The sequence below is a fragment of the Herpailurus yagouaroundi genome, unplaced genomic scaffold, assembly GCF_014898765.1.
Source record: "Herpailurus yagouaroundi ecotype Mexico unplaced genomic scaffold, PumYag 142, whole genome shotgun sequence".
In the NCBI taxonomy this organism is placed as follows: domain Eukaryota; kingdom Metazoa; phylum Chordata; class Mammalia; order Carnivora; family Felidae; genus Herpailurus; species Herpailurus yagouaroundi.
This window is the reverse complement of record NW_024412397.1, coordinates 60,910,331-60,925,421: the sequence shown is the minus strand read 5'-3', so window position 1 is coordinate 60,925,421 and position 15,091 is coordinate 60,910,331. Positions and strand designations below refer to the sequence as shown.

The following is a 15,091-nucleotide window of genomic DNA, read 5'->3' as shown; positions in this document are numbered from 1 at the left end:
CTCACAGTTCATGGGTTCGAGCCCCATGTCAGGCCTGTGCTGACAGCTCAGAACCTGGACCATGCTTTGGATTCTGTCTCCCTCTCTCTCTGCCCCTCCTCTGCTCATGCTCTCTCCCTCTCTCAAAAATAAACAAACATTAAAAAAAAACAAACAAACCGGCATTTATCTTCTTACCCAGCTGCCTTCTGGGGCTGCTCCAAGGAACAAATCCAAGCACATCTGGTGGAGGGTCCAAATTATTACTACCAGTAGGGTAATAAAATAACCAAGGACACGAAAATAGAGATCAAGTAACAATCTCCAGAAAAACACCTCCTGAAGGGCCAGGCCCTGGACAGTGTACCACCCTCCTTTAATATAGCAGTGCTCACAGGTGCAGAGCACACAACAAGCTTTTAAAACGCATAAGGGACAGAAAACTGGCCACAATGGCGAAACAGAAGAATTCTCCTCAAAAGAAATTCCAGGAAATAGCAACAGCTAATGAATTGATCCAAACTGATTTAAGCAATATAACAGAACAAGAATTTAGAGTAATAGTCATAAAATTAATCCCTGGGCTTGAAAAAAGCATAGAGGACAGCAGAGAATCTATTGCTACAGAGATCAAGGGACTACAAACTAATCATGATGAATTAAAAAATGCAATAAATGAGGTGCAAAATAAAATGGAGGTGGCCACAGTGCGGACTAAAGAGGCAGAGGAGAGAATAGGTGAATTAGAAGATAAAATTATGGAAAAAGAGGAAGCTTAGAAAAGGAGAATATAAAAATATCCAGGAGTACGAGGGGGAGAATTAGAAAACTAAGTGATGCAATCAAATGGAACAATATCCATATCACAGGAATTCCAGAAGAGAGAGAGAAAGGGGCTGAAGGTGTACTAGAACAAATCATAGCTGAGAACTGCCCTGACCTGGGGAAGGAAACAGGCACTGAAACCCGAGAGGCACAGAGAACTCCCTTCAGACATAACCTGAATCGAATCGATCTTCTGCAGGACATACCATAGTGAAACTGGCAAAATACAAGGACAGAGAATTCTGAAAGCAGCTAGGGATAAATGGGTCTTAACATACAAAGATAGACACATAAGAGTAGTAACAGACCTATCTACTGAAACCTGGCAGGTCAGAAAGGAATGGCAGGAAATTTTCAGTGTGATGAACAGAAAAAACATGCAGCCAAGAATCCTTCACCCAGCAAGTCTGTCATTCAGAATAGAAGGAGAGATCAAGGTTTTCCCAAACATACAAAAACTGAAGGAATTCATCACCACCAAACCAGCCCTACAAAAGATCCTAAAGGGGACTCTGTGAGTAAAAGGTTGCAAGGACCACAAAGTACCAGAGACACCAGTACAAGCATGAAACCCACAGATATCACAATGACTCTAAACCCGTACCTTGCAATAATAATATTGAATGTAATGGACTAAATGCTCCAACCAAAAGACATAGGGTATCAGAATGGATAAAAAAACAAGACCCATCTATTTGCTGTTTACAAGAGACTCATTTTAGACCTGAGGACACCTTCAGATTGAAAGTGAGGGGATGAAGAACTATCTGTCATGCTACTGGAAGTCAAAAGAAAGCTGGAGTAGCCATACTTCTATCAGACAAACTAGACTTTAAATGAAAGGCTGTAACAAGAGATGAAGAAGGGCATTATATAATAATGACAGGGTCTATCCATCAGGAAGCGCTAACAATTATAAATGTCTATGCACCGAATTCAGAGCCCCCAAATATATAAAACAATAAATCACAAACATAAGCAACCTTATTGATAAGAATGTGGTTAATTGCAAGAGACTTTAATACTCCACTTACAACAATGGATAGAACATCCAGACAGAGAATAAATAGAGAAACAAGGGCCCTGAATGATATATTGGATCAGATGGACTTGACAGATATATTTAGAACTCTGCATCCCGGGGCGCCTGGGTGGCGCAGTCGGTTAAGCGTCCGACTTCAGCCAGGTCACGATCTCGCGGTCCGTGAGTTCGAGCCCCGCGTCAGGCTCTGGGCTGATGGCTCAGAGCCTGGAGCCTGTTTCCGATTCTGTGTCTCCCTCTCTCTCTGCCCCTCCCCCGTTCATGCTCTGTCTCTCTCTGTCCCAAAAATAAATAAAACGTTGAAAAAAAAATTAAAAAAAAAAAAAGAACTCTGCATCCCAAAGCAACAGAATACACTTTCTTCTTGAGTGCACATGGAACATTCTCCAAGACAGATCACATACTGTGTCATAAAACAGCCCTTCATAAGTATAAAAGAAGTGAGATCATACCATGCACACTTTCAGACCACAATGCTATGAAACTTGAAATCCACCACAGGAAAAAGTCTGGAAAACCTCCAAAAGCATGGAGGCTAAAGAACATCCTACTAAAGGATGAATGGGTCAACCAGGCAATTAGCGAAGAAATTAAAAAATATATGGAAACAAATGAAAATGAAAATACATCAATCCAAACGCTTTGGGATGCAGCGAAGTCAGTCCTGAGAGGAAAATACATTGCAATCCAGGCCTATCTCAAGAAATAAGAAAAATCCCAAATACAAAATCTAGCAGCACACCTAAAGGAAATAGAAGCAGAACAGCAAAAACAGCCTAAACCCAGCAGAAGAAGAGAAATAATACAGATCAGAGCAGAAATAAACAATATAGAATCTAAAAAACCAGTAGAGCGATTAATGAAACCAAGAGTTGGTTTTTTTGAAAAATAAACAAAATTGATAAACCTCCAGCCAGGCTTCTTGAAAAGAAAAGAGAGAGGATACAAATACATAAAATCACGAATGAAAATGGAATTATTACAACCAATCCCTCAGATATACAAACGATTATCAGGGAATACTATGAAAAACTATATGCCAACTGGACAACCTGGAAGAAATGGACAAATTCCTAAACACCCACACACTTCCAACACTCAAACAGGAAGAAACAGAAAATTTGAACAGACCCAAAACCAGTGAAGAAATTGAAACAGTTATCAAAAATCTCCCTTGGGGCACCTGGGTGGCTCAGTCAGTTGAGCATCCGACTTCGGCTCAGGTCATGATCTTGCGGTCCATGAGTTAGAGCCCTGTGTCAGGCTCTGTGCTGACAACTTGGAGCCTGCTTCGAATTCTGTGTCTCCCTCTCTCTCTCTGCCCCTCCCCCACTCATGCTCTGTCTGTCTGTCTCTCTCTCTCTCTCTCTGTCAAAAATAAATAAACATTAAAAGAAAAAAAAAATCTCCCAACAAATAAGAATCCAGGACCAGATGGCTTCCCTGGGGAATTCTACCAGACATTTAAAGCAGAGGTAATACCTATCCTTCTCAAGCTGTTCCAAAAAATAGAAAGGTAGGGAAAACTTCCAGACTCATTCTATGAAGCCAGCATTACTTTGATTCCCAAACCAGACAGAGACCCAGCAAAAAAAGAGAACCACAGGCCAATATCCCTGATGAATATGGATGCAAAAATTCTCAACAAGATACTAGCAAATCGAATTCAACAGCATATAAAAAGAATTATTCACCATGATCAAATGGGATTCACTCCTGGGCTGCAGGGCTGGTTCAACATTTGCAAATCAATCAATGTTGATACATCACATTAATAAAAGAAAAGATAAGAACCATAGGATCCTGTCAGTGGATGCAGAAAAAGCATGTGACAAAATTCAGCATCCTTTCTTAATAAAAACCCTCCAGAAAGTCGGGATAGAAGGAAAATACTTAAGGATCATAAAAGCCATTTATGAAAAGCTAATATCATCCTCAATGGGGAAAAACTGAGAGCTTTCCCCCTGAGATCAGGAACACGACAGGGATGTCCACTCTCACCGCTGTTGTTCAACATAGTGTTGGAAGTTCTGGCCTCAGCAATCAGACAACAAAAGGAAATCAAAGGCATCAAAATTGGCAAAGACGAAGTCAAGCTTTCGCTTTTTGCAGATGACATGATATTATACATGGAAAACCCGTGAGACTCCACCAAAAGTCTCCTAGAACTGACACATGAATTCAGCAGTCACAGGATACAAAATTAATGTACAGAAATCAGTTGCATTCTCATACATTAATAATGAAGCAACAGAAAGACAAATAAAGGAACTGATCCCATTCACAATTGCACCAAGAAGCATAAAATACCTAGGAATAAACCTAACCAAAGATGTAAAAGATCTGTATGCTGAAAACTATAGAAAGCTTATGAAGGAAACTGAAGAAGACACAAAGAAATGGAAAAACATTCCATGCTCATAGATTGGAAGAATAAATATTGTTAAAATGTCAACACTACCCAAAGCAATCTACACATTCAATGCAATCCCAATCAAAATTGCACCAGCATTCTTGAAGCTAGAACAAGCAATCTTAAAGTCTGTATGGAACAAAAGACCCTGAATGGAACAAAAGACCCTGAATAGCCAAAGTGATATTGAAGAAGACCAAAGCAGGAGGCATCACAATCCCAGACTTTAGCCTCTACTACAAAGCTGTCATCATCAAGACAGCATGGTATTGGCACAAAAACAGACATATAGACCAATGGAATAGAATACAGAGTCCAGAATTGGACCCACAAAAGTATGGCCAACTAATCTTTGACAAAGCAGGAAAGAATATCCAATGGAAAAAAGGCAGTCTCTAACAAATGGTGCTGGGAGATCTGGACAGCAACATGCAGAAGATTGAAACTAGACCACTTTCTTACACCATTCACAAAAATAAACTCAAAATGGATGAAGGACCTGAATGTGAGACAGGGGAAACCATCAAAACGCTAGAGGAGAAAGCAGGAAAAAAACCTCTCTGACCTCAGCTGCAACAATTTCTTGACATATCTCCAAAGGCAAGGGAATTAAAAGCAAAAATGAACTATTGGGACCTCATCAAGATAAAAAGCTTCTGCAGTGCAAAGGAAACAATCAACAAAACTAAAAGGCAACCGACCGAATGGGAAAAGATATTTGCAAATGACATATCAGATAAAGGGCTAGTATCAAAATCTATAAAGAGCTCACCAAACTCCACACCCAAAAAACATAATCCAGTGAAGAAATGGGCAGAAAACATGAATAGACACTTCTCTAAAGAAGACATCCAGATGGCCAACAGGCACATGAAAAGATGCTCAACGTTGCTCTTCATCAGGGAAATACAAATCAAAACCACACTGAGATACCACCTCACACCGGTCAGAGTGGCTAAAAAGAACAAATCAGGAGACTATAGATGCTGGAGAGGATGTGGAGAAACGGGAACCCTCTGGCACTGTTGGTGGGAACGCAAACTGGTACAGCCGCTCTGGAAAACAGTGTGGAGGTTCCTCAAAAAATTAAGAATAGATCTACCCTATGACCTTGCAATAGCACTGCTAGGAATTTACCCAAGGGATACAGGAGTGCTGATGCATCAGGGCACTTGTACCCCAATGTTTATAGCAGCACTTTCAACAATAGCCAAATTATGGAAAGAGCCTTCCACAATGGAAGACTACGTGGCAATGAGAAAGAATGAAATCTGGCCTTTTGTAGCAACGTGGATGGAACTGGAGAGTGTGATGCTAAGTGAAATAAGTCATACAGAGAAAGACAGATACCATATGTTTTCACTCATATGTGGATCCTGAGAAACTCAACAGAAGACCAGCAGGGAGGAGAAGGGGGGGAAAAAAGTTACAGAGAGGGAAGGAGGCAAACATAAGAGACTCTTAAATACTGAGAATAAAATGAGGGTTGATGGGGGGTAGGGTGGAGGGGAAAGTGGGTGATGGGCATTGAGGAGTGCACCTGTTAGGACGAGCACTAGGTGTTGTATGGAAACCAATCTGACAATGAATTTCATATTAAAAACAAAACAAAACACCAACAACATGGGAAAGCCACCAGGTACAAAGTCCCCATCTTGCCCACCTCTACCCAAATTTATTCACAATGAACTACAACGCGCCATTTTCCCTTTCACTATCATAGATGTGGATTTCCTTCTTTGAAATGTTGGTATAACATCCACATACAGCAGAAATTCTCAGTGTGGGGTCCCCAGACCAGCACTGCCAGAAAGCATGCTAGAAATACTAACTCATCCTGCCCCAGACCTACAGAACCAGAAACCCCGGGCTGGCAGCAGCAATCACAGTATAACAAACCATGAGGTGCATTAACGCTTGAGACCCTCTGCAGCACAGCATCAAGTAAGCAGTTGGATTCATGAGGCTGAAGCTCAGGAGGGGCTAGAGGTATTAACTAAGGAGCCACTGGCTTATGCCACACCAGGGGCCTAGGTAAATCCCCTAGGGATATCTTAGAGAATGAGCAGAAAGACTACAGAATACAAACATTCAGAGGAACAACACAGGGAGTCAGCAACACGGGTTGAGAACTCACACCAGTGAACAGGGAGGATAACAAGAAAGATGAGGATGTTATGAAAACAACAGAACCTATTCCAGGATGACCACTGGTTCCTTAGATACCAAAGCAAAGGACCATCAATTTTGAGTCCTTACCTTACTTGCCCTTTCTTCAATATTTTATTCCTTTTTTATTTTAAAATAAGCTCAGACTTACACTTTGAAGTAACTTTAACACTTTAAAGTCACTAAAGTAAAGTGACTGTCAAACTTGGGTGTGCATAAGGACTGCTAAATAAATGTCATTTTAGTTTCTAAATTTCAATTCAATAAGGAAAGTCTACTTACACAGAACACTGTAAAGTGCTTCAAAGGAGCACCCTAACTGAAAGACGGGGGAATCCCCAAGAGCCCTCAGAAATACATGTTTATTTTGTCAGCCCTAACTTTTAAGCAATATTTTTTGCCAAGCATGTTTAACATTTGTGTTTGCGTATTTACTGCTATAAGATCCAAATGTGTGAGCAATCTTTTAAGCTCACCAAGAATATTATTGCTCAGAAAAATAAAATGTTTAAATTGCAGTCTAATCCACAACACTAGAGAAGTACTCCAATAAGGCAAAATTCTAATCCTTCACCCTACACTAAAGGGTTTGTTATATTCCGTATACTAACGTAATTTCTTAAATCCCAATCCAAACACAGTCTGAATGTATTGTCTGATGTGCTACACATGGAAAGAGCTAGAGATTTAAAAATACAGCAAATCATCCCCAGTCAACTAAATACCTCTAATAAGAAAGAGAGAAGGCACACTGGTTAATTTAATGGCTCTACCTGTTAGTGTTTTTGATATTTTGGTCCAAAGAGTCAAAAAAGAAGGGTGCCTGGGTGGCCCAATCAGTTAAGCATCTGACTCTTGACCTTGGCTCAGGTGATGATTTCTTGGTCCCGGAGATTGAGCCCTCATTGGGCTCCGTGCTGTGACTGCAGAATCCTTTCAGGATTCTCTCTCTCAATTAATTAATTAACTAATTAATTTAAAAAAATTGTTTTAATTTAAATTTTTTTTTTTTTTTTTTTTTAATTAAAAAAAGAGAAGAGTCAATAGCTGAAGATCTCTCTTCCACTTCATCTCTCCAAACTCTCCGAAACCTTGACTCTTGTCAAGCTTTTCACTCCGGTCAAGTCATTAAAGATTGCCAATTCTGTCTGACAGATGTTGCCCAATCCTGCCCCCTGCACAGTTACTTAATTTGGACCCCGGCCAAGTCTACTAACCTGTCATGGGAAAGTCACCTTTCCTGCCTGCTCTCTTCTTCCGTTTCCCCCACCCCGAGGATAGTAACTTTTCCTTGCTTTGTATATCCACTGAAACCACTGCATACCTCTATTCTAGCATTTAATATCTGACTTATATGCCCACCTGTGAAGTCTAGGCTCCTGAGCAAAGGACCACTTTTCATTACCTCAATAACCCCAGTGGCTGGGACAGATACACAGGACAACTTTGCAGATGTTTGCTTACTGAATAGGCCAAAGTTCTCACTTTTCTCTCTCCCTGCCCATTCTCCATGTTGCTGCCACACCTCTTTTGCCAAAAATAAACCCAAACACGTCCCACTCCTTATATGATCCCCAGAAGAGCTAAGGTTCAGGACCATCAGAGGGGCAGCCCCTTTAAAGTCCGACCCCAAATTCTCTGCTCTAGCTCATCCCCTGGCACTACAACTACTCGACATTAACTATTCTCCCAGCATATTTTCAGGGCTGTGCTCAGACTACATCCTGTGCATAAATTCTGTCTCACAGGATTTTCCCTCCGTCTAAAAACGCCCTGCTTGGGGCGCCTGGGTGGCGCAGTCGGTTAAGCGTCCGACTTCAGCCAGGTCACGATCTCACGGTCCGTGAGTTCGAGCCCCGCGTCAGGCTCTGAGCTGATGGCTCAGAGCCTGGAGCCTGTTTCCGATTCTGTGTCTCCCTCTCTCTCTGCCCCTCCCCTGTTCATGCTCTGTCTCTCTCTGTCCCAAAAATAAATAAACGTTGAAAAAAAACATTTTAAAAACGCCCTGCTCAGAAATCACCTCTGGGAAATCTTCCTAAATTTCCCCAGGCAGAATAAACTTCTCTCCCTGTGCTACCAAAGCAAAGTTAACACAGCTTTATTCTGGTCCTTAGTACACACACTATTCTAATGATACTTTTGTTTGCTCTCAGTAGAAAGCAAGACTGTTGTGGTCATTTCCAGTACCTTACACACTGCCTGGAAGCAGTGATATGGTACACCGGAAAGATCTTGAATTTTCCCACTGTTCAAAAACTGGCGCTGCCATCTTTCAACCGTACAGCTTCGGGCAAGTCACCATAAAGCTTCTCCAAGCCTCGCCTCCTCTTCTGTAAAATGAGATTCTGCACGTCCAAAGTTGTAAAGATCTCAGATCAGGTATGTGAAGCATCTGACACACGGCACCGTATAGACTTTTTCACGTTGTAGTACTGCTATACAAAAATTCGTTGCAGTAATGACACGGAGGAGGAGGAGAGTGTTCAAGGACTGGACGAATCAGTTCAGTTCCGCAAATGTCTGTTGGGTGCCTACTTAGTACCATCTCAGAAGCTGGGCGAACACATAAAATGACTAAGGAAGCTCAACCCCCCAGAAACCGTATACTGAGACACAAGAGACAACTGCGGAGTTTTCAGGGTACATCTGTAGCTCCTTTCTCAACTCTACTTTAGAGTGCTGGTTTTCAAGAAGGCGATTTTATCTCCCAGGGGGTCAGTTTCGTCGGCTCGAACAGGGAGGAGAGGTGCTGCAGGCATCTAGTAGCTAGAGGCCACGGACGCTGCTAAACTACAGTGCACAAGACGGTCTCCTAAACCAATCATCCAGTCCAGAGAGCCCAGAACAGAAGCAGCTGCACAGCCTCCAGCCCACCGACCCCTAAAGACAGAGAAGACGACTTCCGGCAGGGGGGGGACCAAGTCCGCTTCCGGAGGAGAAGCTGGCCCCGCCCAGGCCGCAGCCCCTCCGGGAGGCCGCTGCCTTCCCCGCTCGCTCCCCCGCGCCCTCCCTCCAACTCCCAGGTGCCAGGACCGGGCGGGGGTGGGGGCACCGACCCACTGCCGGGACAGCGGCACACGTCAGTGTCTCTTACTCACTATTTCTCTGCTTTGGCGAGGTGCTCCAGCCCTTCATTTATCTTCTGAGCCGCCATCTCGAAGGTCCGGGCCCTGACGTGGAGGGCGAGAGCCCGGCTGAGGAGGCGTGGGAACGCCGAGGGGAAAGCCGGGACGACGCGGCAGCCCGGCTGCCTACAGGGGCCTGTAGGGCTCAAACCTAATGCGGCAAAGCAGGCTGGGGGCGGGGCGTTTAGAGGCAGCGCAGGCACACAACGCGCAGGCGCAGAGTGCCAGGGTTCGCGTGAGCCTTGCGCTTCTAGCGCAGGCGCCGTGGGCACTGGCGGTGGTTGTTTCATTCCGGCGTTCGTTCGATGATTATTTACTGAACATCTAATATGTGCCGGGCACTGTTCCAAGCACCGGGAAATCAGCAGGGGGTACAACAGACAAAAACCCCCGCCCTCGCGGAGCCTTGCTTTTCTCTTCATGTGAAAATACGTTGGTGCTATAATTTACTACATTTGTCCCATGGCTGCAAGAGTATTCATTCGCTCATCCTGCCTTTTGAGCGCCAACTATACGTCAGTCAATAAGCAAAACAGACTGTCCGTCCTGGTTACTGTCAAATAATCACCCAGCCGCTACAAACTATGGTGAGCGCTCTGAATGAAACGGAGTTAGGATCGCTTGCAATGTTCAAGCAGAAATAATAGCCAGTAACACCCTTGGCTCAATTGCTAATTCACGGTGATTTCAATATCCACAAAGACGATTCCTGCAATGCCTAGGCAGCCTCTCAGTTTCTAACCCCACCAACTCATCCACCCATTCCCAGGATCATACTCTTGACCTTACTAATTACTCGTAACTGCGTACTTAACCTCCACTTAACCTCCTCCTGCCATTCCACATCACCTTTCCTCGTGCCAGGAATTTTTCACCTTCAACAGAACGCTCACCTTTTCCTATCCTTCTACTCTTATTCATTTCCCCCTCTTTACCCAGCGTAGATTCTGTGTTCTATCATTTTAGCTGCTCTTTGGTAACTAAACCTCAACCTCCGCGGCCGTCCCTTTCTCCTCTCTCCTTGTCTAGAAAACCCCCAACTCTCAGGGGCGCCTGGGTGGCGCAGTCCGTTAAGCGTTCGACTTCAGCCAGGTCACAATCTTGTGGTCTGTGAGTTCGAGCCCCGCGTCGGGCTCTGGGCTGATGGCTCAGAGCCTGGAGCCTGTTTCCGATTCTGTGTCTTCCTCTCTCTCTGCCCCTCCCCCGTTCATGCTCTGTCTCTCTCTGTCCCAAAAATAAATAAACGTTGAAAAAAAATTTTTTTTAGAAAACCCCCAACTCTCTACCTACTCTGGAACTGCTCTTGAGCAAGGAAATGTGGCTGGAGAAAAAAAAAACAAACCAGTTTGCCAACATTACTCATTCTAATGATCATAAGCATCAAGGAGATCTTTGGTGCTGCTAAGCAATCGTTCTTTATTTTCCTGCCAAATTACTCACCCACTCACTTGGATGGCTGTTGACACCCTCTTTCTCCTCAAAATTCCAACACAATCGTCCTGCCTGCCTGCCTGCCAACTCTTAACTTCTTGTGTAATAGGAAATAGCAATTGAAGAGAGATCTTGCATTTGGCCTCATCAGCCCATCTACCAATTCTCTGTATCAGTTCCCGAATAGTCCGCCTTTTCTCCAGTGAACCCCTCTCATCTATCCTCACTTCCTTACTTAGTTTCTTGGGTATAAGTACCACCCACACATGGGGCTTCCCGCCATCATCCCATTATCTAGCCTGGGCTTCCCTATATGAAGGCACAGCATTCCAAGGGGGGGCGGAAGTGGAAATCTAGGCCTTCTGGGAGCAACTCAAAATCACCTCTGCAGTTTTCATTGGTTAAAGCAAGTCACAAGGCAAGTCCAGATTCAAAAGGTGGGGAAATAAAGGAGTTGCAAAATATTGTGACCTTGACTTCCAGTTCACCACAGCTCTGGAATGACTGGTTCAGTATAAGAGAACTGGGGCCTTTATCAGAAAACAGGAAAGTCTTACATTTTTTTTTCTTTTTTTTTTAATTTTTTATTATTTTTTTCCGACATTTTTTATTTATTTTTGGGACAGAGAGAGACAGAGCATGAACGGGGGAGGGGCAGAGAGAGAGGGAGACACAGAATTGGAAACAGGCTCCAGGCTCTGAGCCACCAGCCCAGAGCCCGACGCGGGGCTCAAACTCACGGACCGCGAGATCGTGACCTGGCTGAAGTCGGACGCTTAACCGACTGCGCCACCCAGGCGCCCCAAGTCTTACATTTTTAAGGGAAATTAGACTTAACATCCACCCAGCATTATCAACCTCTAAAACCATTTGACTGTCCCAGAAGTTTTTCTGCACCAAAAGGCTTCTCCTCATTCTCCCTTGTTCACACATTCAATTATTAAACATTTTCTGAGCACCCACTCTGCACAAGGCACCGTGCCCACACCCACAGGATACAACTGTAAGCAAGGGAACATAGGGGAGAAAGAAATATCTTCCTCTACCCAACTTAGAGTCTCCAACTGGGGCACTGTCAATTAGACTGGAAAGACAGATCAACAGGAGGAGAGCATACAGATCTGCTTGGTGGAAGTTTCACAGGACACAAGAGCCTTCCCAAGGAAATGAAGACGTGCAAAAGTGGGTGAACCTGAATGTGATGCTAGAGTCGATGAAGGAAAGGAAAGTTGCGGGAAAACGTAAGAGGACCAAGGGTATGAGTGAAGGGTAGTAACCAGAGGGAGGCTTAGCAAGGACTAATCATTCAGGGTCCCCTCAGCATCCCTGCATCTTCTGAGATAAGGAAGGTCCTCTTTTCCAGGTATAAGGAGGGCACATCTCATAGGAGGGCTGATGGGTTCAGGACATGATCCTCAAAATATGTCACCTTGGCGTATTGAATGTTTTAAGCTGAGGAAGTTTGAGAAAACAGTACAAGCAGGAAGATCACTCTGAATTCCTCTGCCCACCGCCCTGCTGCTCTGAAAACAGGTCATAAAACCCTCACGTGAGAGCTGCCTCCCTACACCTGGAGGAAAACAACATCCTTATCCCCAAAGACCGAGGAGAAGAAGCTGAACAAACAGGCTTTGCTAAGCGTCCGCCACTTTAATACCCTGATTTCTGCTCCTTAACCTGTCATATTTCCACTCTTCACTGAACCTAGGATAAAAGTACACAGGTCTGGATCTTGGGGTCTTTGTTTCCTTATGAAGGCTCCCATGCCATGTAAAACTTACATGAAATATACCTGTAGGCTTTTCTCCTGTTAATCTTTGCCTGTTTAATTTGCAGACCCAGCCAGAGATTCCAAGAGAGTTGAGAAAAACTTTTCCCTCTCCTGCAGGGTCTTATGATCTGCTCCGGCAGAGAAGGGCGAGGTCAGAGAGACATCCTGCACCTGCTGTTTCTCAAATTTCTTCATCTTAAAGTTTTCACTAAGCCAAGGTGCCATATTTAGGGGTAGCCTGTTCTAAACCCTATCAAGACATAATGCCTGCCCACATGGAACTTGTGGTCTATGAGAGGACACAAATATTAAACCTACTTTTGCTAAGTAGCGACAAAGAATGGAAAAAAGAAAGAAGGCTAGGACATCCCCATGGCATCTGAGGGTTCTATGTTCCCAAAGACCTTTGACTAGGGAAGGTGTGTAAGTACATGCTAACTCTCCTTCACAGGAAAGGGAGCAAGAGAACAGGGACAGTAAATGGGGGTACACAAATATTCTACCTTCTTCTCCGCCCCCCCCCCACCAACGCCTCCACCAATCTTTTCCTACATTAGGGTTGAAATAGGGCTTGAGGGAGGGATATTAGGGAAGCCAGCTTGGGTGAGCCAAAAAATGAAAAGATTGGACCAACTGAGGAAAGGCGAAAGAGTGTAGTCTTTCAAGCTAAATCTGGTGGTATACCCCATGAAAATAATTCTTGATATCACAGCAGCTGCTTCCAGCACCCAAGCAAAGGTTGCCATCATGGCTTTTGCCTTCGACTCACCTGCTGCCTCGCCTCCTTCCGGGGCATCTCTCACCTCCTCTCCTGAACCCCTTCAGATGCTCAATGTCCCTTGGTGGCGCCCGGGTGGCTCAGTCGGTTAAGCGGCCGACTTCGGCTCAGGTCATGATCTCGCGGTCCGTGAGTTCAAGCCCCGCATCAGGCTCTGTGCTGACAGCTCAGAGCCTGAAGCCTGTTTCAGATTCTGTGTCTCCCTCTCTCTCTGACCCTCCCCTGTTCATGCTCTGTCTCTCCCTGTCTCAAAAATAAATAGAACGTTAAAAAAAAAAAATTCAGATGCTCAATGTCCCACTCATTCCCCAGGCTGGCTGCTGGTTCAAGTGACCCCATCAAATTCATCCTTTCCTCTTATTCTAAAAATTCCTTCTTTATCTTGCCTCCACAGAAATTTACCTTCCCACATGCTGTCCTGGTTTTGGATCTGACTACAGTGATTTCCATCAAAGGGTGAACAAGGCTGAGGTAGAGCTTGTTACCCCCGGCTCTCTAATGGCGGGCTGCGGTCTTGGGCTGTGGTCTTGGGAGAGTTCTTCATGCCCATGCCCGGATCCCCGGGCTCCTCATGTGCACAAACCTCCCTCCCCTCGTCTCCTCTGCTGCCAGAAAGCAAGATTCTTGGACCCACCTTCCTCAGCTGAATGTTCAGGGAAATGAAGTGTCTTTGTCACTGCTTGGGAGAGAGGGTGGTTGGTTGATGAACTCTGACTATTTTGACTCAAAAACCCACACTTTTGGGGCACCTGGGTGGCTCAGTCGGTTGGGCGACCGACTTCAGCTCAGGTCATGATCTCACGGTTTGTGAGTTCAAGCCCCGCATCGGGCTCTGTGCTGACAGCTCAGAGCCTGGAGCCTGCTTTGGATTCTGTGTCTCCCTCTCTCTCTGCCCCTCCCCCACTCATGCTCTGTGTCTCTCCGCCTCGGAAATAAATAAACATTAAAAAAATTTAAAAAAAGAAAAATAAGAAACCCACACTTTTAGTCCTCAGCATTGCCCTACGTTCCCCCCAGTCCATCTGTTATCTCCCTACCTGATGTCATTTTCTTGTTTTATGAAGATTTTTGTTTATTGTTCATCTCTCCTGGTGGAAGTTAAGACTTGTGTGGCTGGCTTTCTTTGTACTGTCTGTTTGCTGGTGTTTAGAACAATGCCTGACCCTTAAGAGGCACACAATGTGCACACCTGGGGTTAACTGGTGAATTGTTCCCTGTCCCTGTGGCCGCAGGGCCTCCATCTGGCATTGTCTGAGGGTTTGCAGTATCTGTCTTTGCCCTTCACCTGTGAGCTTTGGGGGACAGGGCCCCTGACTTCTGCAGGACCCAGTACAGGGCTGCACGGAGAACAGGCTCACTCAGCGCTCTTCTGCAATTCTCTCGTTCCTGCGGAAGAAGAGGAAGACGAGTTAGGACGTTTAGATGCTGCTTCCTCCAGAGCCTTGGTGTGGCTCCTCCCCGGGATGATTTCTAGATGGATTTATAGATCGGAAACTGTTGCAAGCATCATTGTTAATGCCTTAATATCTTCAGAAGAATTCCAGAAACAGAACAAGAG

At 44.7% G+C, this 15,091-nt stretch overlaps 1 protein-coding gene across 1 annotated transcript in view; it reads right to left on the bottom strand.

Moving 5' to 3' along the window:
* The window catches only part of NAPG (NSF attachment protein gamma), a 29,164-nt gene extending 19,496 nt beyond the window's left edge, over positions 1–9,668 (bottom strand). Inside the window, exon 1 of the mRNA XM_040479416.1 lies at positions 9,527–9,668. Within this exon, the coding sequence (XP_040335350.1) occupies positions 9,527–9,582 (56 nt within the window). The 5' untranslated portion in view covers positions 9,583–9,668. The remainder of the gene's footprint in view (positions 1–9,526) is intronic.
* Positions 9,669–15,091: the final 5,423 nt, after the last annotated feature.